This window comes from Oncorhynchus gorbuscha, linkage group LG19, assembly GCF_021184085.1.
Source record: "Oncorhynchus gorbuscha isolate QuinsamMale2020 ecotype Even-year linkage group LG19, OgorEven_v1.0, whole genome shotgun sequence".
Classification (NCBI taxonomy): domain Eukaryota; kingdom Metazoa; phylum Chordata; class Actinopteri; order Salmoniformes; family Salmonidae; genus Oncorhynchus; species Oncorhynchus gorbuscha.
The window spans coordinates 32,131,846-32,157,255 of NC_060191.1; the positions used below are offsets into that span (position 1 = coordinate 32,131,846).

At 46.1% G+C, this 25,410-nt stretch overlaps 1 protein-coding gene across 1 annotated transcript in view; it reads left to right on the plus strand.

Moving 5' to 3' along the window:
* Positions 1 to 25,410, plus strand: part of rsrc1 (arginine/serine-rich coiled-coil 1) — a 216,914-nt gene that overhangs the window by 168,661 nt on the left and 22,843 nt on the right. Inside the window, exon 7 of the mRNA XM_046314104.1 lies at positions 15,345 to 15,413. Within this exon, the coding sequence (XP_046170060.1) occupies positions 15,345 to 15,413 (69 nt within the window). The remainder of the gene's footprint in view (positions 1 to 15,344; positions 15,414 to 25,410) is intronic.

Sequence of the window (25,410 nt, forward strand, 5' to 3'; positions counted from 1 at the left end):
AGATGGAGAAGCTGGGCCTGGCTCCCAGTGCCCAGCGGTGGGGTCTGAGCAGTGGGCCGGTGGGGTGTCTGGTAGTGGAATGACTCCTGTAGGTTGGCCCTCAGCCTGTGGTTGGAAGCTCTCTGTTGGGAGAGGCAGTGTTCAGAGGAGGGTCAAGCTAATCGAGCTGCAGTCTTAGACATAGTCTTTAAATGAACCTATAAGGGATGAGAGAGAACGGTCCTCAAACACTGTGATGCTGAGTGGGATGGCATCAGCTCTTATACAGCACCGGCCAAGAAAGGGAGAGCAGGAGTTGTTAGTGTTTTTATTTCTAGTTTTCAGAAAGAGTTCTAACATCTCTTTTCATGTTTGCTATGTGTCAGTCCAGAGCATCCAAACTTCTGGTCTGCATATTTTTTTATATATTTTTTTATATAGCTTTTTTCTAATTTGACGAGGGTTGGAAAATCATCTGTCATCCACAAAAACCGTGGCAGGCCGGGGTGTGTGTGTGTTTTAATTTTGTTTTCTTGTGGAGGAGGCTTGGTGAGTGTACGGCCGCGATTTGGAGATGAAAGACGTAGAATCATCCAGATTCCTGCCCTGCCACTGAACCACTCAAATTCCCTGACAAAGCTGTCAAGCCTCATTTTGCCTCTAACTGCCAGAGTAAACTTGGTCTTCCATTTGCAATAAACAAGAGTCGAGGCAAAAAGCACCCAATTCAGTCCATGTCAAACCCCACTGACTTAACCTTTTTGAGTGTGTTTATAAACAAAAAATGTTTTGCATCACTGCATTTATTCATTATTTACTCCCATTTGTTGCTCAGAAGGAGGAGAGAAATAGAAGTCAACCCAGATGGAGCCGTTTAAAGGCCCATCCGTAGTTTGCAGCAGCCGCCCGCAAATTAGATTAGTTCCAAAGTTGTGTACATTTGATCCGATTGTTCTTATGTTTGGCAAACGTGTCAAATCAGCGGGTGCTTTTTAACGAGCTGTAAAACGAGGCTGGTTGCTGCTGTAATGATGGCGAAGGCTCAGACCGGCATTCTCATGTTGTGCCCGTTAGACGGTATGGAAACACCCGATACTGCACTGCTGAGGAGCAGCAAGGCGAGACGGGTGCACATCACATACCGAAATGTAGCCGGCTAAATTGCAAGAGGCGGCACGCACAAATAAATACTTAAAACCTTTTGCGCGATGTGAAATGAATGGCTGTTACATGCTCAAAAACTGGACTGATGTACTCATCATAGTTGGCCAGCTATGACGTTATGTCATTACCTCTGTAAGGTGTTTTGAAACCAAAGGGAGCTCTCCAATGAGTTTAATTGTTGAGTCTTTCTGAGGGTGATCGTGAGGGTAAACAACACAGTGTCTAGTTTGATTTCTGTCCAGCAGTTCCTCCACTGGTGTGAGAGGAGGAAGAAGGCTCACCTCCCTGTCCGTCCGTCCGTCTATATGTCTGGCTGTTCTTTCATGTGTGGAGACCCCCGGGGGGAGATGTACCTGGGAACAGCATAAGTCTGCCTGCTGCACGGACACTCCTTGCATCAGCCTGGGTCGTGTTCATTAGGGCACGCAACTGAAAGTTTTGCAATGGAACGCGAAGAGTAGCATCTCTTATTGGACAGGTGCACGTTGTAACCCCCTGTTTGGATTGTCTGGATTCCTTCTGTTTGGTGCCTAATGAACACAACCCTGGGCTGGGTTGGCTACAGAGAACCAACATGGTTACAGAACATGCTTACTGCCCTAATTATGACATTGTAGATTTTTTTCTCCAGTCGGTACAGTTTTTTTTGTTGTAACCATATTAGAAGATCTCCAATATAAGATGTGTTCCTTTTTCTCCCTCTGTATCGTATTGTACCTCACTCCTCCTTCCACCTATATCATCCTCCCATCCCATCTCTGCGCACTGCGCAGAGGAAAAATAATGAAAGTGCTCGGCTTGGCCGTAATATTTTTGCCCGGCATGTTAATTTTAAAGTCAAAGGGGCAGCTCCCTTTTCATCATGGCGGAGGCAGTGGGAATATTCAGCGCGCTGCAGATGTTCATGAATAATGTCTACGTCCAAACCCCTGGCGCGGGGGAAAGGAGGGAGGAGGAGAGAGGAAAGGGGGGCCGAGGAGGGTGAGTGGGGAGCCGGGGCCAGATGAATTACACGTAGGGGGGATCTGACAGGCGACTCCGAAGCTTTGTGATCATTCCAAAGTTCTAATAATCTCTCTCACCTTCTCCATCTCCCCTGTAATGAAAGAGAATAGGTGATTGCACCTCGGGCTATGTTCCCCGGTTAATGACTCCTCCAAAGGCAGAAATCGGCCAAGGGGAAAAATGAACTTTGAATGAGCGGCGAATTGGCTCTGACAGTGGGATAGACCGTGACACAGATTCTGTAGCAAAACAGACGTGGGCCTAATTGATTATCAATATTTTAAGCAAAGTGGTGAAAATAAGCATTAAGAGATGAGACGGGAGAGAGAAGGGGGTTTGCTTGGGTGCCTTAGAGGGGGGGGGGCTCATTTCTACCGCTCTCTCTCTCCCTGGCCAGTCCTCTCTCTGCCCTGCTCTCTCATTATTTCTCTCTTATTGTTTCACTCTTTTTATCTCTCTGTATAAAATAAGAACTATACCTAGATAGCTGTATTTCTCTTTCTCATACCTGATCGGGCAAAACCCATCTCTCTCGCTATCGTTAGAAAGCTCTTCTAATGATGTGTTCTGTCTCTCTGCTCCCTTCTCTATTTTAGCCTGTAGTGTTCAGTGGAGCGTCTTGTCCTTGCTGTTTGTAGTCCAGGGGCCACGTCCACATCCTCATTTCTCTCCTTCTCCAGAGGGGGCTTTGGACACACACACACAGACACACACATACACAGGCCCAGAGGACCACCAAGTGTCCACCTCCTTTGTCCTCCATGTTTGTTATCTGATATCAACAGTCTTGCTGAGCCCTATTGAGACTACACCGGGCCTGGGTCTCCCTCTTTTCTCTTTCTAAGTGGCCGCCCTCCTGATTCGCCTTGTGTCGGCCGGCCGATTAGCGCCCAGAGTTTGCGTTTCATGTGCGGGGGTCCGGCTCAAGCTGCAAGCCTCCCTCTTCTCGCCCACTCAGTCACAATGAGATCCTGCGCTGTCTGTCAGCGCGGAAACCCAGCCTATTATTCTCCATTCATCACATCAGCACTCTCACCACACAGCGAGTCAGGAACACACACCCTGCTACACACTCGTATACTTCACACTACACCCACACACCATGCGCGCACACCCTTCCCCATCCATGTGCACAATGACAATATGCATACACACACACTGATACTCTACCACAGACACACATTCTTAGCGGAAATACTCAAGAACACTTAGACACCCCATCCTTAAAAATAAACACAGCATGTTAGACATGCATTGTGTGCCCCCCCACCCCTCCCTCCATCCCTCCTAAATCCCAGCAGTGGACCAGTTCAAAGAGGCAGTCTCCTGCCACAGCAGGAGGAGAGTGAGCAGCACAGCAGAAGGAGAGGCGAGAGGGAGAGCAGCATAGGGGTAGAGGGGGAGAGAGAGATACACCAAGGGAGCAAGAAAAGGGCAGAGGAGAGTGACGAAGAGACCTGGTCAGGGTGAGGGTGGAGGGATGGAGGGGGAGAGGTGTCATCCAGTGTACCAGCCCTCGTGAATATTTCACTCTGATATCTGCATTATGTATTTTCTTCATGAAGCCCTTTCAGGACCTTGTCTATATTTTCTAGTGTTTGTCAAGGCACTTCTATGTACTCTGTTTGGTATAGTGGTATTGAACTCTGGTTGGCTGTTCAACTGAACTGTGGTTGGTTGTTTAGTAAGTGTTTATGTTTTCAACCTCAGGGCTATGTACGGTCCACAAGGTCAACTCACCCTGACCCCAACCTGACTGCGAGAGGCCTGTGATCCTCCATGCCTTTCCCAGAAGCCCTTTTTCTGACTGAAGGTGTTGGCCCCCGTACCCTAAATGGCAGCGGTGAACCTGAGGAATTATGGGAAAGCTTCGCTCTTTGGTTTGGGAGAGGAAGGTTGTGGGCCTGCTGTGCTGAATCTTCACTCTCCTACTCCTGCACCCACATGAAGTGAGCCCCCTAGCCTTGCTGTGGAAGGTTCTGGCCCCAGGATAGGAGACTAGGACCCTCGCCTCTGTAACCCACGCATGGGATGAGGGGGGGTGCTCAGGGACCTGGGAGGTCCATGGTGTAGCTGGGTGGGTGAAGACCTGCTGTGGCCCAGGACAGGGGCCTCCACCACCCCAGGATCCTCACCTCATCTCTGGGCACAGAGAGCAGCACCAACAGCCCATAAACAAACAGCAGCATAGTCCACTGGAACTCTTAACTGGTCCTGAATAAAAGCAGTCAAAGCAGAGCTTAAGATGTCTCATGTGGAAAATGAAAACTAGCCTTTACCGTCTCTCTATCAAGCTGTTGACCTTAAACCTCATGATTCATTCTGATTATTAAGTAGAAAATCACCTGTGGTCTCACATAGACACAGTTAGTTTCCTCTCTGACGGAAAATGCGTAAAAAGTTATTTTCTTTTTTTTTCTCATTTGGAAATGTGTTGTCTGATTCCGAGATCGGTGAAAACTGGCTTCTCTGCACCCCTCATATCTCCTCCCCTCCTACTCGCAGCTTGATTGGCATCTGTTGAAAATCTTGGGTGAAAGAGAGAGCGAACGGCTCCTCCTCATCACCGCAAATGGTTTTGAATTAATTGGATTTCTCATCAGCCTGAAGAACTCTGCTTTTATTTCAAGCCTCCACAGTGAGACGTAATTTCTCTGATTGTGCCTCTTCCCCTCCCGTAGTCCGACAGTCGGCCTGCGTCCCAAATAGCACCATATTCCCTATATTGTACAAAACTTTTGACCAGGGGCCCATAGGCACCCTATTCTCTATGTAGGGCACTACTGTTAGCAACACCCACCCGTAGCACGCGCTCCAGCAGGTATATTTCACTGGTCATCCCCAAAGACAACACTTCCTTTGGCCGCCTTTCCTTCCAGTTCTCTGCTGCCAATGACTGGAGCGAATTGCAAAAATGAAGCTGGAGAATTACATCTCCCTCACTAACTTTAAGAATCAGCTGTCAGAGCAGCTTACCGATCACTGTACATGGCCAATCTGTAAATAGCGCACCCAACTACCTCATCCCCATATTATTACTTAACCTTTTGCGCTTTTGCTCCCCAGTATATCTACTTGCACATCATCATCTGCACATCTATCACTCCAGTGTTAATGCTAAATTGTAATTATTTTGCCTCTATAGCCTGTTTATTGCTTTTACCTCTCTACTCTTCTACATTTGCACACACTGTATATAGATTTTTAACAACAACAAAAAATATTGTGTAATTGACTGAACATTTGTTTATGTGTAACCCTGTTTATGTGTAACTTTTGTCTTTGTCGCACTGCTTTGCTTTATCTTTGCCAGGTGGCAGTTGTAGATGAGAACCTGTTCTCAACTGGCCTACCTGGTTAAATAAAGGTGAAATAAACTGTTGTGCACTAGGGTGATCCATCATCAGGATGGGATAGAACCAGTGTGTAGCCTCGTAATTGAATCTTTTTCTAAGAATATAGCAGGAAACACAGGGAATAAAGCAGCCTCTGAGACGATTGTCAATGAATAATTGATTGAATTGGTAAGATATCTCGTTCTAATTGTTTTGTTTGTTAATATTTTATGGGCCGTCATTACATTCTCTTGATAGTAGATCAGAGGCCACGGCTGGATGGCAGGCCGTGTAATAATAATAATAATAATAATATATGCCATTTAGCAGACGCTTTTATCCAAAGCGACTTACAGTCATGTGTGCATACATTCTACGTATGGGTGGTCCCGGGGATCGAACCCACTACCCTGGCGTTACAAGCGCCATGCTCTACCAACTGAGCTACAGAAGGACCACGTGTAGTTGGTTTGGTGTCTCTGCCCTCCCTTATCAGGGGTGTATTCACTTGGAACCGAACGAAATCAAACAGGACGAAACAGGGAGAGACCTCCCTGAATTTGTCCAATTAATACTTGTGTTTTTTAGTGCAAAACGTGTGCTGTTGTGAAAAATGTTGCTACAGTGTGGACTAATGAATACATCCCAGGTTTTTTGCTCAAACTTTCTATTTACTATAGAAAACATGAAGTCACTGTTTCAGTGTATTTTTGTCCATAATTGTCTGTGTATTATTGTAAATACATTTTTATCATGCTTCTCTACCCACCTATTGTTCAACTGTTCAATTAAATGAAAGCACCAGCCTGATTCCCCTGTTCAAAATTATGCCTTACAAGGTGTACATGAACTGGTTTTAATAGGACTACATGCACTTAAGCCCATCTGCACGTACACACCCACACACAGGCCTCTGGTAATTCTCATCTGTTACTATGGCACACAGTATCCTGTGCCACCTAGTGGCAGATAGTGGCAGTGCCCTGGTGAGAAACACTTCACCTCTTGCCCTCATTATTCCTAACTCTGACGCCACATGCATTCTAGTGCTAAAGGAATCCTAGAGAGGCCGCAAGGGTTCAATTTCATTTAACGGCTGATAATTTTATCCTTTCATCCTATTCACTTAAATCTGTCTCTCCTCTCGTCTCCTGGCCTGTGGATGGCTGGATGGATGGATGGATGGATGTGTGTGCGCGTGTGTGTGTGTGTACGTATGTGTGTCTGCATTGTGCAGGTTGCCTGGCTGTGGCGCACTGTAAAGTGCATTCCTGATTCAATGGGACATTTCTCCAATCGTGCGGTGCTGCTGCTAATATTATGTTTGTCGTTGGGCGTAAGGTTGATTTATCATGCTTCCTCTCCTCCTGACATTCAGATTCACTTTGATTGGCGGGTGGATAACAGGAACCCCCCTTCTACTCTCCATACACACACACACATACGCACCCACGAACACAAACACACATTCTGTAAACGCACATACACACATTCACATACAGTACACACACACACACACACACACACACACACACACACACACACACACACACACACACACACACACACACACACACACACACACACACACACACACACACACACACAAGTGATGCGCAGATTGACTTATAACCCGCAGTTCCCGCGGTTATATCTGCGGGGCGGGCGAGTTTAGGGTCATAAAAATATTGTGTTGAATTAAGTAGAAACAATGCATAAAAAAATCCATAAATGTATAATTCTTGTGCAATTCATATCTATAGGCTACGTTGAGGTTTTTCTTTCATAATGTTTTATCTGGTGTTAGTGCCTAAGCTTTAGGGCCAACTGTACGCACGCCAAATACACGCCAAATGCTTTTGAGCAGAAAAAGTTAACTTCGATCCACTGAGGGAAAAAGGACCATGTTTGAGTTTCATTCAATAAGAGAAAAGCTGTGAAATAGAGAGTTGAAAATAAAGAGAAGGGAGGTCCTGAACAGTAGCTTAATGCTTGGGAAAGATGTTGTGTGATGATTGAGGTGCTATATAAATTAGACAGTCACAAGACGGGGACTTCATATATGGCACGTCAAGGGAACTGTCCCTAAACGTCTTTGCTGCGAGAGAGAAGCCGAGATGAAACAACAAACTTTACAGATGTCAGCTAGATTAAAGCTTTCATTCTATCGCTGTATGACATATTTTCAGGTGAGTAAGGGTTTATTTAGTCTTCTAGGGCAGGGGGTGTCACTCATTCCATGGAGGGCTTGGTGTCTGCTGATTTTTCTTTTTTTCTTTCAATTAAGACCTGGGTTATTAGCAATTGCGGTTGAACAAACAGCTGACCCACGCATCACTAACACACACACACCCCTACCCACACATCCATAACATGTTGAGGAGTGGGTAATACTCAGAAGCTGACTTTTTTTTAGCATCTCTATTTCAGTCAGTACAGTGCTTCTCTACGTTTTTCTATCTCACTGTTTTCCATTTTGGTTTGATACTATTTGCTTACTGTTAGTCTTTGTTGTTCCGCAAAACTTATTGAGCTGTGTCAGTAGACCAGAGGTTCTGTTTGCATTTCCTGGAGGTTCTTCGAGTGGAGTCTGTAGTGTGTAAATGAGCTCTTCCTCCAGGCTACTCCCTCGCACAATCCACTCTATCTATTCCCCTCCGTCCACTCCATTGTTTGCGTTGATTTCCTCCGGTCCCTTCTCTCGTTAACATCTCTGTGAATCCCAAATGGCACCCTATTCCCTATTTAGTGCACTACTTTTGACCGGGGCCTGTAGGAGATCCCACGGGGCCCTGGTCAAAAGTAGTGCACTTCATTGTGCATGGGGTGCCATTTCGGACACAGATCATGCCTCGACGTGGCTTAGCTATAGGTGTTTGGGTGATGTGAATGGGATGTTAGAGGGGGTAACAGAGAGCCCTGTTGAGGGAAAGTGATGGATGGTGTTCCCATCTGATTAGTTAGTCAGTGTAGATCAGTCTAAAAACCCTTCCCTCTCCCCCTCCTTACACCACGACCTCCACTGCCACCGCCATCACTACTAGCAGTAGTAGTATGATGCATCCTAAAAGGCACCCTATTCCCTATGTAGTGCCAATTTGTAAGTCGCTCTGGATAAGAGCGTCTGCTAAATGACTTAAATGTAAATGTAAATGTAGTGCACTACTTTGGGGCCCTGATCAAAATGAGTGCACTACGAAGGGAATAGGGTGCCATTATGATACAGACTTAGTAGTAGTAAAACCCCTGCTTTTGGGTTGAAAGGGGAGCGAGCGCCTGATGGACCAGTGACCTTACGAACGAGAGGGAAATGCAGAGGAGACTAGCGGGGTGTGAGGGGGGCAAGGGTTATTCCCCCATGGACCGGACTTCTCTAAGGGGGTGGGGGCTGGATGGGGGTAGAGGTGTGTGTGTGTGAGGCACACAGGCAGGCAGGGAAGCGTAGCCTCCCGTCCCCCTGTCTGTCTGCCCTCAGTGGGCGCAGTGCTCTAAAGCGGAGCCCCTTTTCCTCACACGGGGGTGTTTGATTTTGATATTCTGGCTTGAGTAATTAATCACAGAGGAGCAGGATGAGTGTTGTTTGGTTTGATTGAGAGGCCTGAGGCTGAAGGGGAGAGAGAAAGAAAGTGAGAGCGCTGGTGCTCAGGGATGGATGGATGTGATGGAGGAGAATAGGTAGAGTTGGGTGTTTTTGGAGTAGGAGTGTGGTGGGGGGGGGCTATGCCTCTGAGTCATGCTCTAAGGAAGATTTTCTCTGCCAGTTTTATTTTTTATTTTTTTCATGTTTATTTAACCAGGTAGGCAACCAGTTCTAATTTACAACTGCAACCTGGCCAAGATAAAGCAAAGCAGTGAGACAAAAACAACAACACAGAGTTGCACATGGGATAAACAAATGTACAGTCAATAACACAATAGAAAAATCTATGTACAGTGTGTGCAAATGTAGTAAGATTAGGGAGGTAAGACAATAAATAGGCCATGGAGGCGAAGTAATTACAATTTAGCATTAACACTGGAGTGATAGATGTGCAGATGATGGTGTGCAAGTAGAGATTCTGGGGTGCAAAAAAATATGTAACAATATGGGGATGATGTGGTTGGGTGTGCTATTTACAGATGGGCTTTGCACAGGTACAGTGATCAGTCAGCTGCTCTGACAGCTGATGCTTAAAGTTAGTGAGGGAGATATGTCTCCAGAAGCTGGAGTGATTTTTGCAATTCGTTCCAGTCATTGGCAGCAGAGAACTGTAAGGAAAGGTGGCCAAAGCAGGTGTTGGCTTTGGGGATGACCAGTGAAATATACCTGCTGGAGTGCATGCAAATGGGTGGATGTTGCTATGGTGACCAGTGAGCTGAGATAAGGCGGGGCTTTACCTAGCAAAGACTTATAGATGGCAGCATGAGTGAAGGATGCTTTGTTGGGAAATAGGAAGCCGATTCTAGATTTAATCTTGGATTGGAGATGCTTAATGTGAGTCTGGAAGGAGAGTTTACAGTCTAACCAGACACCTAGGTATTTATAGTTGTCCACATATTCTAAGTCAGAACCGTCCAGAGTGGTGATGCTGGTCAGACGGGCGGGTGCGGGCACCAATCGGTTTAGTTTTACTAGCATTTTAAAGCAGTTGGAGGCCAAGGAAGGAGTGTTGTATGGCATTGAAGGAGGTTTGTTAACATAGTGTCCATAGAGTGAGTAACCGTCTTAATTTTTACATTTACATTTAAGTCATTTAGCAGACGCTCTTATCCAGAGCGACTTACAAATTGGTGCATTCACCTTATGACATCCAGTGGAACAACCACTTTACAATAGTGCATCTAAATATTTTAAGGGGGGGGGGGGTGAGAAGGATTACTTTATCCTATCCTAGGTATTCCTTAAAGAGGTGGGGTTTCAAGTGTCTCCGGAAGGTGGTGATTGACTCCGCTGTCCTGGCGTCGTGAGGGAGTTTGTTCCACCATTGGGGAGCCAGAGCAGCGAACAGTTTTGACTGAGCTGAGCGGGAACTGTACTTCATCAGTGGTAGGGAGGCGAGCAGGCCAGAGGTGGATGAACGCAGTGCCCTTATTTGGGTGTAGGGCCTGATCAGAGCCTGGAGGTACTGAGGTGCCGTTCCCCTCCCAGCTCCGTAGGCAAGCACCATGGTCTTGTAGCGGATGGAGCTTCAACTGGAAGCCAGTGGAGAGAGAGGAGGAGCGGGGTGACGTGAGAGAACTTGGGAAGGTTGAACACCAGACGGGCTGCGGCGTTCTGGATGAGTTGTAGGGGTTTAATGGCACAGGCAGGGAGCCCAGCCAACAGCGAGTTGCAGTAATCCAGACGGGAGATGACAAGTGCCTGGATTAGGACCTGCGCCGCTTCCTGTGTGAGGCAGGGTCGTACTCTGCGGATGTTGTAGAGCATGAACCTACAGGAACGGGCCACCGCCTTGATGTTGGTTGAGAACGACAGGGTGTTGTCCAGGATCACACCAAGGTTCTTAGCGCTCTGGGAGGAGGACACAGTGGAGTTGTCAACCGTGATGGCGAGATCATGGAACGGGCAGTCCTTCCCCGGGAGGAAGAGCAGCTCCGTCTTGCCGAGGTTCAGCTTGAGGTGGTGATCCGTCATCCACACTGATATGTCTGCCAGACATGCAGAGATGCGATTCGCCACCTGGTCATCAGAAGGGGGAAAGGAGAAGATTAATTGTGTGTCGTCTGCATAGCAATGATAGGAGAGACCATGTGAGGTTATGACAGAGCCAAGTGACTTGGTGTATAGCGAGAATAGGAGAGGGCCTAGAACAGAGCCCTGGGGGACACCAGTGGTGAGAGCGCGTGGTGAGGAGACAGATTCTCGCCACGCCACCTGGTAGGAGCGACCTGTCAGGTAGGACGCAATCCAAGCGTGGGCCGCGCCGGAGATGCCCAACTCGGAGAGGGTGGAGAGGAGGATCTGATGGTTCACAGTATCGAAGGCAGCCGATAGGTCTAGAAGGATGAGAGCAGAGGAGAGAGAGTTAGCTTTAGCGGTGCGGAGCGCCTCCGTGATACAGAGAAGAGCAGTCTCAGTTGAATGACTAGTCTTGAAACCTGACTGATTTGGATCAAGAAGGTCATTCTGAGAGAGATAGCGGGAGAGCTGACCAAGGACGGCACGTTCAAGAGTTTTGGAGAGAAAAGAAAGAAGGGATACTGGTCTGTAGTTGTTGACATCGGAGGGATCGAGTGTAGGTTTTTTCAGAAGGGGTGCAACTCTCGCTCTCTTGAAGACGGAAGGGACGTAGCCAGCGGTCAGGGATAAGTTGATGAGCGAGGTGAGGTAAGGGAGAAGGTCTCCGGAAATGGTCTGGAGAAGAGAGGAGGGGATAGGGTCGAGCGGGCAGGTTGTTGGGCGGCCGGCCGTCACAAGATGCGAGATTTCATCTGGAGAGAGAGGGGAGAAAGAGGTCAGAGCACAGGGTAGGGCAGTGTGAGCAGAACCAGCGGTGTTGTTTGACTTAGCAAACGAGGATCGGATGTCGTCGATCTTCTTTTCAAAATGGTTGACGAAGTCATCTGCAGAGAGGGAGGAGGGGGGGGAGGAGGATTCAGGAGGGAGGAGAATGTGGCAAAGAGCTTCCTAGGGTTAGAGGCAGATGCTTGGAATTTAGAGTGGTAGAAAGTGGCTTTAGCAGCAGAGACAGAGGAGGAAAATGTAGAGAGGAGGGAGTGAAAGGATGCCAGGTCCGCAGGGAGGCGAGTTTTCCTCCATTTCCGCTCGGCCTTCCGGAGCCCTGTTCTGTGAGCTCGCATTGAGTCGTCAAGCCACGGAGCGGGAGGGGAGGACCGAGCCGGCCTGGAAGATAGGGGACATAGAGAGTCAAAGGATGCAGAAAGGGAGGAGAGGAGGGTTGAGGAGGCAGAATCAGGAGATAGGTTGGAGAAGGTTTGAGCAGAGGGAAGAGATGATAGGATGGAAGAGGAGAGAGTAGCGGGGGAGAGGGAGCGAAGGTTGGGACGGCGCGATACCATCCGAGTAGGGGCAGTGTGGGAAGTGTTGGATGAGAGCGAGAGGGAAAAGGATACAAGGTAGTGGTCGGAGACTTGGAGGGGAGTTGCAATGAGGTTAGTGGAAGAACAGCATCTAGTAAAGATGAGGTCGAGTGTATTGCCTGCCTTGTGAGTAGGGGGGGAAGGTGAGAGGGTGAGGTCAAAAGAGTATAATAACGGTAACCTCCAACCTCACACACACAAAACCTATTTTCCTGTGTGTCTGTCTCTAATACGTGCATACAACAAACATGCTTCTCTATCACACACACGTGTCTTCCTCGCATAAACCAGAATAAGAACAGATGTGATTTGAATCCCCCTCTCATATACCTAGAATCCACTTCCTCTACTTATTACACCGTTAAAAATATGTCATAGCCAACGCTGTTTATTGTTCGCCATAATGAAATGCTTAAGAGAAATTGATGCGCCGAGACACAAAATTTGAGTGGGCTGCCGCATCGCTCTCAGGCAATTCATCAGTGATGACTCGGTTCCTTCACTGGGGCGATTTCCCCCCAATAATGAAGATGTTAGCCGAGATTAAAAAAGATAGTGCCGAGAATGGCAGGGCTATCAATACGGCCTGTAAATTAATTACGTTTCTGTTGCAGTATATCATTTATTTCAAAGCATTAACGTCTCCGAGGGGCCATTGGGCTTTATTGCTATCTTACTAGTTGATGAGTGAGCGGTGTAAAATTGAGTCTGCAATAACACTACACTTAATGAGTTTAAACTTTTCCAAAACAGAGAGGGGAGAGGAGAACACTGTACTCGAGAACTAATTTGAAATGAATGTGGCTGTACTGTGTTTGTTTGTGAGTGCATACAGTATGTGGAAGTAGAGCGAACAGGTCTTTGTGTGACTGCATATGGATGGACTAGGGGTGTGTTTGCGCCCGCGTGCTAGTGTGTTTACACACACCGATGCACGCCATAAGTTGTGCCCTCTCCCTGTGACTCCTCGGCTGCTGTTTTTGTTTAGTAATTGCCGTAGACAAAACGGCTGTCACACTAGTGCCACGGCTGCTTAACTCAACAGCCACAGTCTGATGTGACTGACGTTCTGCCTCTTTAGCACAATGACTTAGCTCCAAATGGCTTCTAACTTCCCTAATCCCGCCAAGCTACCACCTCCCTTCCATCACCACTAGCCACGGAGTGAGACAGATAAAAGAGGTGAAAAAAGACTGAAAGAAGTGAGACAGTGAAGAGTGATTTGTCATTTATTTTCTGTTTCTGTTTCCCCCCTCCAGCCCTTTACTTGGTTCTCTTATCCTTCTGCTCTGCACACTTTCTCCCTGTTTCTCTCTCTCTCTCTCTCTCTCTCTCTCTCTCTCTCTCTCTCTCTCTCTCTCTCTCTCTCTCTCTCTCTCTCTCTCTCTCTCTCTCTCTCTCTCTCTCTCTCTCTGTCTCTCTCTGTCTCTCTCTGTCTCTCCAGTATACTGCTCGGGGCGATAGCACAAAATCAAACTGTTTATCAATCTCTCATCTCCGCTCTGCCTCCAGGGGATCCTGCCCCCACAAACAATGAAAGTCGGGCCTCACAACGGAGCCAGATCCTATTTAATTACATCAATAAGGAGAGCTACTGGAAAACATTAGTAAAACCTTAATACAAGCTTACCACGCCACTGTTATATAGCCAGCACACTGGTAATGTACACTCATAAACAACAGCATACACACTGCCAGATATACGCAATATGAATAGATTATGGGGAATATCTGTCAGCATATAGAGAACAATATTGGCAGTATATCTCTTCGTCTATTAGAGACTCCAGTTCATCGTTGCCTTCCTGACAATTCTGTGACAGGGACTTTGATTAAATTAGGTCATAATAAAACAAAGTGTTGGGGACGGCAGAAGTCTTTCACTTCATTTACACTTCATTCTGTCTTGGCTGGAAGGAGGGGATGAGAATTGTGGGCTCTGTTGAAATCCAATTGTGATTATATGTGTAATTGCAGCTCGGGGAGCCCCGGGGCCTACAGAGCTATGTAGCGACGCCGGGTCTATGTTTCATTCAAATCATCATCGAGGAACGGAAAGACCAAGAGAGAATAATACAAAAAAAATGCCATGCAGGCCCCGCCTGCTGCATCCAATCCCGTCCTCCTCCTCTTCTCTGGCTGGATTAGCCACAGCTCGTTAGCGTGCTAAAATGTAATAATGCAAACATCAGGTGGAATTGGGCCGGCTCCATTATCAGCCTACAAGATGGATGATGTGCATGGGGCACCACACAAGGGGGCCGGAGGGGTGAGGGGGCTGCAATTTAGATTCAATAAACTAGCAAACCAAGAGGCCCCCCCAGATCTGATTTATCTCTTGCTCTACAGCCAGTCGCTTTTTCTGAGCTGATTTCCTATTACTACGCTGGGAGAACAATTCATTGGGATAATGCGCAGGCCAAAAGCAGAGCCTGGGTGGCCCCTGAGACCATAAGAAATCAGATCGGGGAGATGGGTTAATAGGTTTAAGAGGAACGATAAGCAATTAAATCTAAGGCCCGAGTTCAGTTATTAAATTCAAGAGTGAGATATTAAACCTAAAGAGTTAGGTGGGTTATTCAACATAAGACTAAGCTAGCTAGGTCTCTATATTAAAAGTGAGAGAGGTTATCGTGTTTATCGGGTTAGGGAACAACAGAGAAAACAACACTTGATACAAATACACTGCTCAGCGACGTGTGCTGGCGTCCAATTTGTAAGTCGCTCTGGATAAGAGCGTCTGCTAAATGACTTCAATGTAATGTAAATGTTATGTTGTTGGTACAAGAGATAAAGAAATGTGCTATTTGCTCTGCTCATGAGGGTTTCTTTCTCTTCCAGCTAAAACCGATGAGGTGCTGAAAGCCAAGGAGAGGAAGGACGAGGAGGCCAAGAAGATGAAGTTGGAAGGTGAGCCTGGTCAATGTCATCAGTTTAGTAGTGGAGGTGGTTCGTGTACACATAATCAATGTTCCCTAAAACAAAAATGTGGCACTGAGCAAATTTCAGAACACTGACCCTGTACCCACTGTAAGTTACAGTTTTAACAGTGGCCAAGTAGGTTATTGTGGCTATTTGATCATAATGTAGGCCTACCAGAGTGGCCTACCATTAAAAACAATGGAGAAAATGCATCCCTTAAAATTTTCACATGGAAATAGCGGTTCTATCATGCAGCCTACAGTAGCAGCCAATGTGTGGCGTTCAATATAGGCCTACATTTATTTATTTATTTATATATACAGGGCTTGACACTAACCTGTTTATACACCTGTACTTCAGACAAGGAGGTGACTGAAAATGTGAAAATGTGAAAATGAAACCACTTTACAAAAGAAAATGCATTATTATTCCCATACCATTATTACAGAGAATCAGACAAATTATGCTACCCTCTGCCTATTGGCTACTTAGCATATCCAAGCCTGTTTCAAAATAAAACACTGCCCCTTTAAGACAAAAAAAAAGCTCTTTACCTGACTTGCTTTTCAAAGATGTCTAGAACTGTACACGTTTTGTGCTCTTGTAGGAAGCAATCACTCTCCTATTGCTGACTACAAATGATCTTTAACTGGGCTAATAACTCACTAACTAGCAAAGGATATGAACAAAATGTGCACACGTGGCTACATGCAGCTCTCGCTTTGATCTCAAAACAAGTTCATCTACTCCCGACCACCGCTGTAAACACAGTCCAGTTCAAAGTAAATGGCACAGATCCAAATATGACAATGGTCTATTTTCATACAGGCCTACTGCATCTCTACTTGGTTATGCTGCACATGTCTGTGTAGAGTACGGGCTGAGCTCTACGCAATAGAATCCTACTCCGATGCGTTCAGTCTATAACAACATCTCTTGCATAGTTTTTGTTCCTGTATGTTGTGTTGAAAGTGGCTAATATTGCGTTGATTTTATCACTATTGCCACAGTAAACGGATACATTGATAGTGTTAACTAACTAGGAGAAAACTAGAAAGTTGAAGTTCAATCTAGTGCTTCTCTCCGTGGGCTGATATTTCTTCTGTGCGCTGCGGGGCAGTCCCTGGGGAACTGCGTGGCACTGCCCGCGCATGCGCACAGTTTAGAGGGAACATTGCCCATAGTGCTCTGTGTAACATCAATACATACTGGGTTTGTGTAGCTGAGTGGTGGTGACAGACGGATGGGCAGGCAGATGGGCAAGCAGACAGACGTGCTGGCGTACAGGCAGAAAGACAGACAGGCTGAACAGTGAGCAATTGGCCAACTTCTTCAGTCTTCACTTACAGTGCCTTCAGAAACTATTCACACCCCTTGACTTTTTCCACATTTTGTTGTTACAAAGTGGGATAAAAATGGATTTCATTGTCATTTTTTTGTCAACGAGCTACACAAAATAGTCTGTCAAATTGGAAGAAAAATCTGAACATTTGTAACAAAAATATATATTAAAAAATTATAATAAATAATAATAATGAACAGTTTTACACTAATATATCTTGATTAGGAAAGTATTCAACCCCAGTACGTTACAATCACCTTTGGCAGCAATTACAGCTGTGAGTCTTTCCAGGTAAATCTCTAAGAGCTTTCCACACCTGGATTGTGAAACATTTGCCCATTATTCTTTTCAAAATTCTTCAAGTCCTGTCAAATTGGTTGTTGATACTTGCTAATTGGTTGTTGATACCGCTCGCTCCACTTCCGGGTTGGAGCGAGCGGTCGCATACGCACTTCGGTCCGCAGGTAATATAACTTTTTCATTACATTTCATTACATTTCATTATAGTACAACGGTTTGATTTGTCTAATCTTAGCAATTTCTTCTTAGCTAGCTACATAGCCGTCTTTGTATCAAAGATAATTGCGTAATTATCGTATTTCGTCGTCCTAACGTAGTCTACACTGCTATCTGCCCAGCAGCTAGCCAGCTAGCAAACGTCCACCGTCTACCGAATAGCAGCACTGTAGAAACTATTACACTCAACTGAACGACTTGATTAGTGTAGTGTTAGCTAGCTACATAGTTGTCTCTGCTGTCTTCGTATCCAAGATAATTGTGTAGTTTAGAGTGTGTAGTCTTAGAGTGATTATCTTAATTTACCGAGGTTAGCTAGCCAGGTTAGCTAGCCAGGTATTTGTCGTCCTTAACGTAGGAGACACTGCTAGCTAGCCAACAGCTAGCCAACGTCTACCGAATAGAACTTCCGCACTCAACAACCCGGTCGCATTACGCTTCGCTCCACAGATAGTATCACATTTTCATTTCATTTCATTACAGTACAACGGTTTGATTTGTTTGATTAGTTTGATCGTAGCTAGCTACATAGCTAGCTACATAGCCGTCTTTGTATCAAAGATAATTGTGTAGTCTAGAGCGATTTTCTAGGTTAGCTAGCCAGCTATTGTCGTTCTTTTAACGCAACGTAACGTAATCAACACTGCTAGCTAGCCAGCTAGCCCCCGAATAGCAGCACTGTTGAAACTATTACACTGAATGGAACGACTTGATTAGTGTAGTGTCAACAACGCAGCCACTGCCAGCTAGCCAACAAAGTCAACAACGCAGCCACTGCCAGCTAGTCTACTTCAGCAGTACTGTATCATTTTAATCATTTTAGTCAATAAGATTCTTGCTACGTAAGCTTAACTTTCTGAACATTCGAGACGTGTAGTCCACTTGTCATTCCAATCTCCTTTGCATTAGCGTAGCCTCTTCTGTAGCCTGTCAACTATGTGTCTGTCTATCCCTGTTCTCTCCTCTCTGCACAGACCAAACAAATGCTCCACACCGCGTGGCCGCGGCCACCCTAATCTGGTGGTCCCAGCGCGCACGACCCACGTGGAGTTCCAGGTCTCCGGTAGCCTCTGGAACTGCCGATCTGCGGCCAACAAGGTAGAGTTCATCTCAGCCTATGCCTCCCTCCAGTCCCTCGACTTTTTGGCACTGACGGAAACATGGATCACCACAGATAACACTGCTACTCCTACTGCTCTCTCTTCGTCCGCCCACGTGTTCTCGCACACCCCGAGAGCTTCTGGTCAGCGGGGTGGTGGCACCGGGATCCTCATCTCTCCCAAGTGGTCATTCTCTCTTTCTCCCCTTACCCATCTGTCTATCGCCTCCTTTGAATTCCATGCTGTCACAGTTACCAGCCCTTTCAAGCTTAACATCCTTATCATTTATCGCCCTCCAGGTTCCCTCGGAGAGTTCATCAATGAGCTTGATGCCTTGATAAGCTCCTTTCCTGAGGACGGCTCACCTCTCACAGTTCTGGGCGACTTTAACCTCCCCACGTCTACCTTTGACTCATTCCTCTCTGCCTCCTTCTTTCCACTCACCTTCCCCCCCAACTCACAAGGCAGGCAATACGCTTGAACTCATCTTTACTAGATGCTGTTCTTCCACTAACCTCATTGCAACTCCCCTCCAAGTCTCCGACCACTACCTTGTATCCTTTTCCCTCTCGCTCTCATCCAACACTTCCCACACTGCCCCTACTCGGATGGTATCGCGCCGTCCCAACCTTCGCTCTCTCTCCCCCGCTACTCTCTCCTCTTCCATCCTATCATCTCTTCCCTCTGCTCAAACCTTCTCCAACCTATCTCCTGATTCTGCCTCCTCAACCCTCCTCTCCTCCCTTTCTGCATCCTTTGACTCTCTATGCCCCCTATCCTCCAGGCCGGCTCGGTCCTCCCTCCCGCTCCGTGGCTCGACGACTCATTGCGAGCTCACAGAACAGGGCTCCGGGCAGCCGAGCGGAAATGGAGGAAAACTCGCCTCCCTGCGGACCTGGCATCCTTTCACTCCCTCCTCTCTACATTTTCCTCTTCTGTCTCTGCTGCTAAAGCCACTTTCTACCACTCTAAATTCCAAGCATCTGCCTCTAACCCTAGGAAGCTCTTTGCCACCTTCTCCTCCCTCCTGAATCCTCCCCCTCCTCCCTCTCTGCAGATGACTTCGTCAACCATTTTGAAAAGAAGGTCGACGACATCCGATCCTCGTTTGCTAAGTCAAACGACACCGCTGGTTCTGCTCACACTGCCCTACCCTGTGCTCTGACCTCTTTCTCCCCTCTCTCTCCAGATGAAATCTTGCATCTTGTTACGGCCGGCCGCCCAACAACCTGCCCGCTTGACCCTATCCCCTCCTCTCTTCTCCAGACCATTTCCGGAGACCTTCTCCCTTACCTCACCTCGCTCATCAACTCATCCCTGACCGCTGGCTACGTCCCTTCCGTCTTCAAGAGAGCGAGAGTTGCACCCCTTCTGAAAAAACCTACACTCGATCCCTCCGATGTCAACAACTACAGACCAGTATCCCTTCTTTCTTTTCTCTCCAAAACTCTTGAACGTGCCGTCCTTGGCCAGCTCTCCCGCTATCTCTCTCAGAATGACCTTCTTGATCCAAATCAGTCAGGTTTCAAGACTAGTCATTCAACTGAGACTGCTCTTCTCTGTATCACGGAGGCGCTCCGCACTGCTAAAGCTAACTCTCTCTCCTCTGCTCTCATCCTTCTAGACCTATCGGCTGCCTTCGATACTGTGAACCATCAGATCCTCCTCTCCACCCTCTCCGAGTTGGGCATCTCCGGCGCGGCCCACGCTTGGATTGCGTCCTACCTGACAGGTCGCTCCTACCAGGTGGCGTGGCGAGAATCTGTCTCCTCACCACGCGCTCTCACCACTGGTGTCCCCCAGGGCTCTGTTCTAGGCCCTCTCCTATTCTCGCTATACACCAAGTCACTTGGCTCTGTCATAACCTCACATGGTCTCTCCTATCATTGCTATGCAGACGACACACAATTAATCTTCTCCTTTCCCCCTTCTGATGACCAGGTGGCGAATCGCATCTCTGCATGTCTGGCAGACATATCAGTGTGGATGACGGATCACCACCTCAAGCTGAACCTCGGCAAGACGGAGCTGCTCTTCCTCCCGGGGAAGGACTGCCCGTTCCATGATCTCGCCATCACGGTTGACAACTCCACTGTGTCCTCCTCCCAGAGCGCTAAGAACCTTGGTGTGATCCTGGACAACACCCTGTCGTTCTCAACCAACATCAAGGCGGTGGCCCGTTCCTGTAGGTTCATGCTCTACAACATCCGCAGAGTACGACCCTGCCTCACACAGGAAGCGGCGCAGGTCCTAATCCAGGCACTTGTCATCTCCCGTCTGGATTACTGCAACTCGCTGTTGGCTGGGCTCCCTGCCTGTGCCATTAAACCCCTACAACTCATCCAGAACGCCGCAGCCCGTCTGGTGTTCAACCTTCCCAAGTTCTCTCACGTCACCCCGCTCCTCCTCTCTCTCCACTGGCTTCCAGTTGAAGCTCCATCCGCTACAAGACCATGGTGCTTGCCTACGGAGCTGGGAGGGGAACGGCACCTCAGTACCTCCAGGCTCTGATCAGGCCCTACACCCAAACAAGGGCACTGCGTTCATCCACCTCTGGCCTGCTCGCCTCCCTACCACTGAGGAAGTACAGTTCCCGCTCAGCCCAGTCAAAACTGTTCGCTGCTCTGGCCCCCCCAATGGTGGAACAAACTCCCTCACGACGCCAGGACAGCGGAGTCAATCACCACCTTCCGGAGACACCTGAAACCCCACCTCTTTAAGGAATACCTAGGATAGGATAAAGTAATCCTTCTCACCCCCCCCCCCCCCCTTAAAAGATTTAGATGCACTATTGTGAAGTGGCTGTTCCACTGGATGTCATAAGGTGAATGCACCAATTTGTAAGTCGCTCTGGATAAGAGCGTCTGCTAAATGACTTAAATGTAAATGTGCTAGACAACCATTTTCAGGGCTTGCCTTATATTTTCAAGCAGATTTAAGTCAAAACTGTAACTTGGCCACTCGGGAACTTTCACTGTCTTCTTGGTAAGTAACTCCAGTGTAGATTTGGCCTTGTCTTATAGGTTATTGACCTGCTGAAAGGTGAATTCATCTTCCATTGTCTGGTGGAAAGCAAACTGAACCAGGTTTCATCTAGGAAAACACCATGCTGCCACGTTGTGCTGTCTTATGTCTCTCTTTATGTAGTGTTGTGGTGTCTGTCTTGTTGTGATGTGTGTGTTGTCCTACTGTATGTTTTTATTTTTAATCCCAGCCCCCGTCCCTGCAGGAGGCCTTTTGCCTTTTGGTAAGCCGTCATTGTAAATAAGAATTTGTTCTTAACTGACTTGCCTAATTAAATAAAGGTTTAATAAAATAAATACAAAATCACCGTGAACACGCTTTTTTAGATCAGTTCAGATCAGAGCGTCGCAAGTGCACATTTGTTGTTATTCTTTGCTAGTTAGCAAGTTATTAGCCCAGTTATAGATATAGTTATAGATAAGTATAGTACCGCAATGGGTAGTTACTGCTTCCTACAAGAGCACAAAACGTGTAGGCTACATTTCAATTAGTCTTTGAAAAAAACAGTCAAAAAAAAAAACAGTCTATTTCGAGACAGGCTTGAATATGCAAATAAGCCAATAGGCAGAAGGGACGCCTACATCGTCTAAGTCTCTGTATGGTAATAATGATACATTTTATTTTGTAAAGTGGTTTCTTGCATCATACAACACAATGCAATTTACACTCACCTATTTGGCCCATGGTGTTACAGACCAAGTATACATTTACATTACATTTAAGTCATTTAGCAGACGCTCTTATCCAGAGCGACTTACAAATTGGTGCATTCACCTTATGACATCCATATAAAATCATTAATTCATGTCAAGCCCTTCATAATGTAAAAACATTTTTAAAAGTTGAATACAATGTAGGCCTGCATTGAACACCTCATATAAGCTACCGGAGGATATATCATAGAAATCAAAAGCTATATCCAGTTGAAAATGTTATGGGATTTGCTCCATTGGTTTTGTTGGTAGGCTTACATTATGCTCAAATAGCCACACAAGCCTTTTATGTACTGTCTAAAACTGTAAGGGTACAACCTCAGTGATCACTATAAATGCGCTGGGAGTTGCACAGAATTTGCACAAAATTCTTGCAAAGTTCAGGTTTCCGCTCACTAGACCAAACATTTGCTCAGTGCACCCAGAGAATTTGAGGGAACATTGCCCATAACATGATGCAACCACCACTATGCTTGAAAATATGGAGAGTAGGAAGGAGTAATATGTTTGTGGCAAATCCAATACAACACTTTGTATTCAGGACAAAAAGGGAATTGCTTTGCCAAATTTTTTCCAGCAATACTTTAGTGCCTTGTTGCAAATAAGATGCATTTAAAAATATATATTTGTAGTCTGTACAGGCTTCCTTCTTTTCACTCTGTCAATTAGGTTAGTATTGTGGAGTAACCACAATGTTGTTGATCCATCTTCAGTTTTCTCCTATCACAGACATTAAACTGTGTAACTGTTTTAAAATCACAATTGGCCTCATGGTGAAGCCCTGAGCGGTTACCTTGAACGGTTTCCTGAATTTATTTAGGCTTGCCATAACAAAGGGTTTGAATACTTATTGACTCAAGACATTTCAGCTTTTCATTTGTAATTCATTTGTAAAATTTTCAAAAAACTAAATTCAACTTTGACTTTATGGAATATTGTGTGTAGGCCAGTAACATAACATCTCAATTGAATCCATGTTAGATTCAGACTGTAACACCACAAAATGTTGAAAAGTCGAGGGGTGTGAATACTTTCTGAAGGCTACAAATGAGATTTGCCATACATTTGTGATAAGAACCTGTTACTTAAAACAACCTAAACTCACATTGGACATGGTTAAACACTCCAGCTCCCCCTTTTCACAGCATATAGCACGAACTGTTGTGACAGCTGAAATATACATACAATAACATACATTAGTAGATATGGATAGTAGAAAAGTGCTAGGTTACACAGGCAGTACATTTGTCGTTTCAGCCTGTACCTCCCTCCTCGATTCCTCCCATTCTTACACAGTGTGTGTACTGCTGCAAGGGGGTCCGCTGCCAAATCTCATTATATATACTGTGTATATACAGTACCAGTCAAAAGTTTGGACACGCCTACTCATTCCAGGGTTTCTCTTTATTTTTACTATTTTCTACATTGTAGAATAATAGTGGACATCAAAACTATGAAATAACACGTATGGAATCATGTAGTAACCAAAAAAGTGTAAAATAAAAATAAAACTTTTATTTTATATTCTTCAAAGTAGCCACCCTTTGTCTAGATGACAGTTTTGCACAGTCTTGGCATTCTCTCGACCAGCTTCATGAGATGACCTGTGCCTTGTTAAAAGCTAATTTGTGGAATTTCTGTCCTTAAGGTTTTTGATCCAATCAGTTGTGTTGTGACAAAGTACGGGTGGTATACAGAAGATAGCCCTATTTGGTAAAATACCAAGACCATATTATGGCAAGAACAGCTTAAATAAGCAAGGAGAAATGACAGTCCATCAATACTTTTAAGACATGAAGGTCAGTCAATATGGAAAATTTCTTCAATCGTTGAAAGTTTCTTCAAGTGCAGTTGCAAAAACCATCAAGCACTATGAAGAAACTGGTTATCATGAGAACTACCACAGGAAAGGAAGACCCAGAGTTACCTCTGCTGCAGAGGATAAGTTCATTACAGTGAACTGCACCTCAGATTGCAGCACAAATAAATGCTTCACAGAGTTTGAGTAACAGACACATCTCAACATCAACTGTCCAGAAGAGACTGCATGAATCAGGCCTTCATGGTCAATGGTCATTCATGGTTCCCTGATGAATTTTCTATCACAGAAGGGGTCCCCGGCCCCAAAAAGTTTGAGAACCCCTGACATAGGGAATGAGGTGCCATTTGGGAAGCAGACAGCATTTCAACAGACATTTTCAAGTAAAGTCAGGAGAAATTTGCTATGGAGCAACAAAAAGTGCTTGCGGTAAAAAACAAAAAAAAGGCTTCACATGGGATAATGAAAATAAGTCAGTCCTGTCCTGGTGTTGGCCTGAAATGAATGACAAAATGTCAGGGTGCAGGTGGTGATGGCTTTGTGTACGTGCGTGTTTGTGCTTCCATCCATGTACGTGTGCGGACATAGCTAGAATTGAATTAATTTGATTTCGTACATACCTACCTATACAATGTCTTTCAGAAACAAGGCATTTCATGGCTTTACACCACACACACATACTGAAAACTTCCAGATTGCTGAAGACGTTCAGTGTTATTATTGTTGAGTTGTGGTACATGACATGTTACTAGTGTCTTTACTTGGCTATGTGTTGCACCACATCCATCCTGGAGAGTAATTCAAGGGGTTTGGTAACAGAGTGGGAAACTGTGCATGACCTTTAAAGTTTGGTGACCTTTTAGCCAAATGAAAGCCCGGCCATCAGAAATTAATTAGCCCTACAAACCTACTCTGGTCTTTCCTCTGTTAGCAGCGAGGACATAAATTAAATCGCTCTCTCTGTTTCGCTCATTTTTTGGTCTTTCATTTTCTCATTCTATTTTTCATTTCTCTTGCTGCGCCGTCCCTCTCCTCCCTCTCCTTCCCCATCTCTCTCTCTCTCCCTCTCTCAGTGGAGACATTGGCAAAGTTTTGAGTAAGTGTGTGGCTCCAGGCTACGGTGCTGAGCTCCCAGTCAAGTAGGTTTCTTAAGCAGAGTTCACGCTGTAATCCCGCCTTTTTTCAAATCAATTGACTCCTTCCCCCACCCCCCAGCTCAAAGCCACTTCATTCCTCTCTCAAACTGTTCCTGTTTTATTAAGTAACACGCTGTGCCCACATAGCGCTGCGAGGCTTTGTTTTTTTTTATTCCTGGTCCTCTTTGGGAGACCGGACCGAAATAGTCGGGTGCAAAAACAGCTCATCAAAACGCCTCCGCCAACCCAACAGCTGCTTTGGCTCTGACCACGAAGACCGAGAGCTGGCGTCACATGGTAGGCCCCGCCCACTGACGTCCGGCACCCAGCCCAGC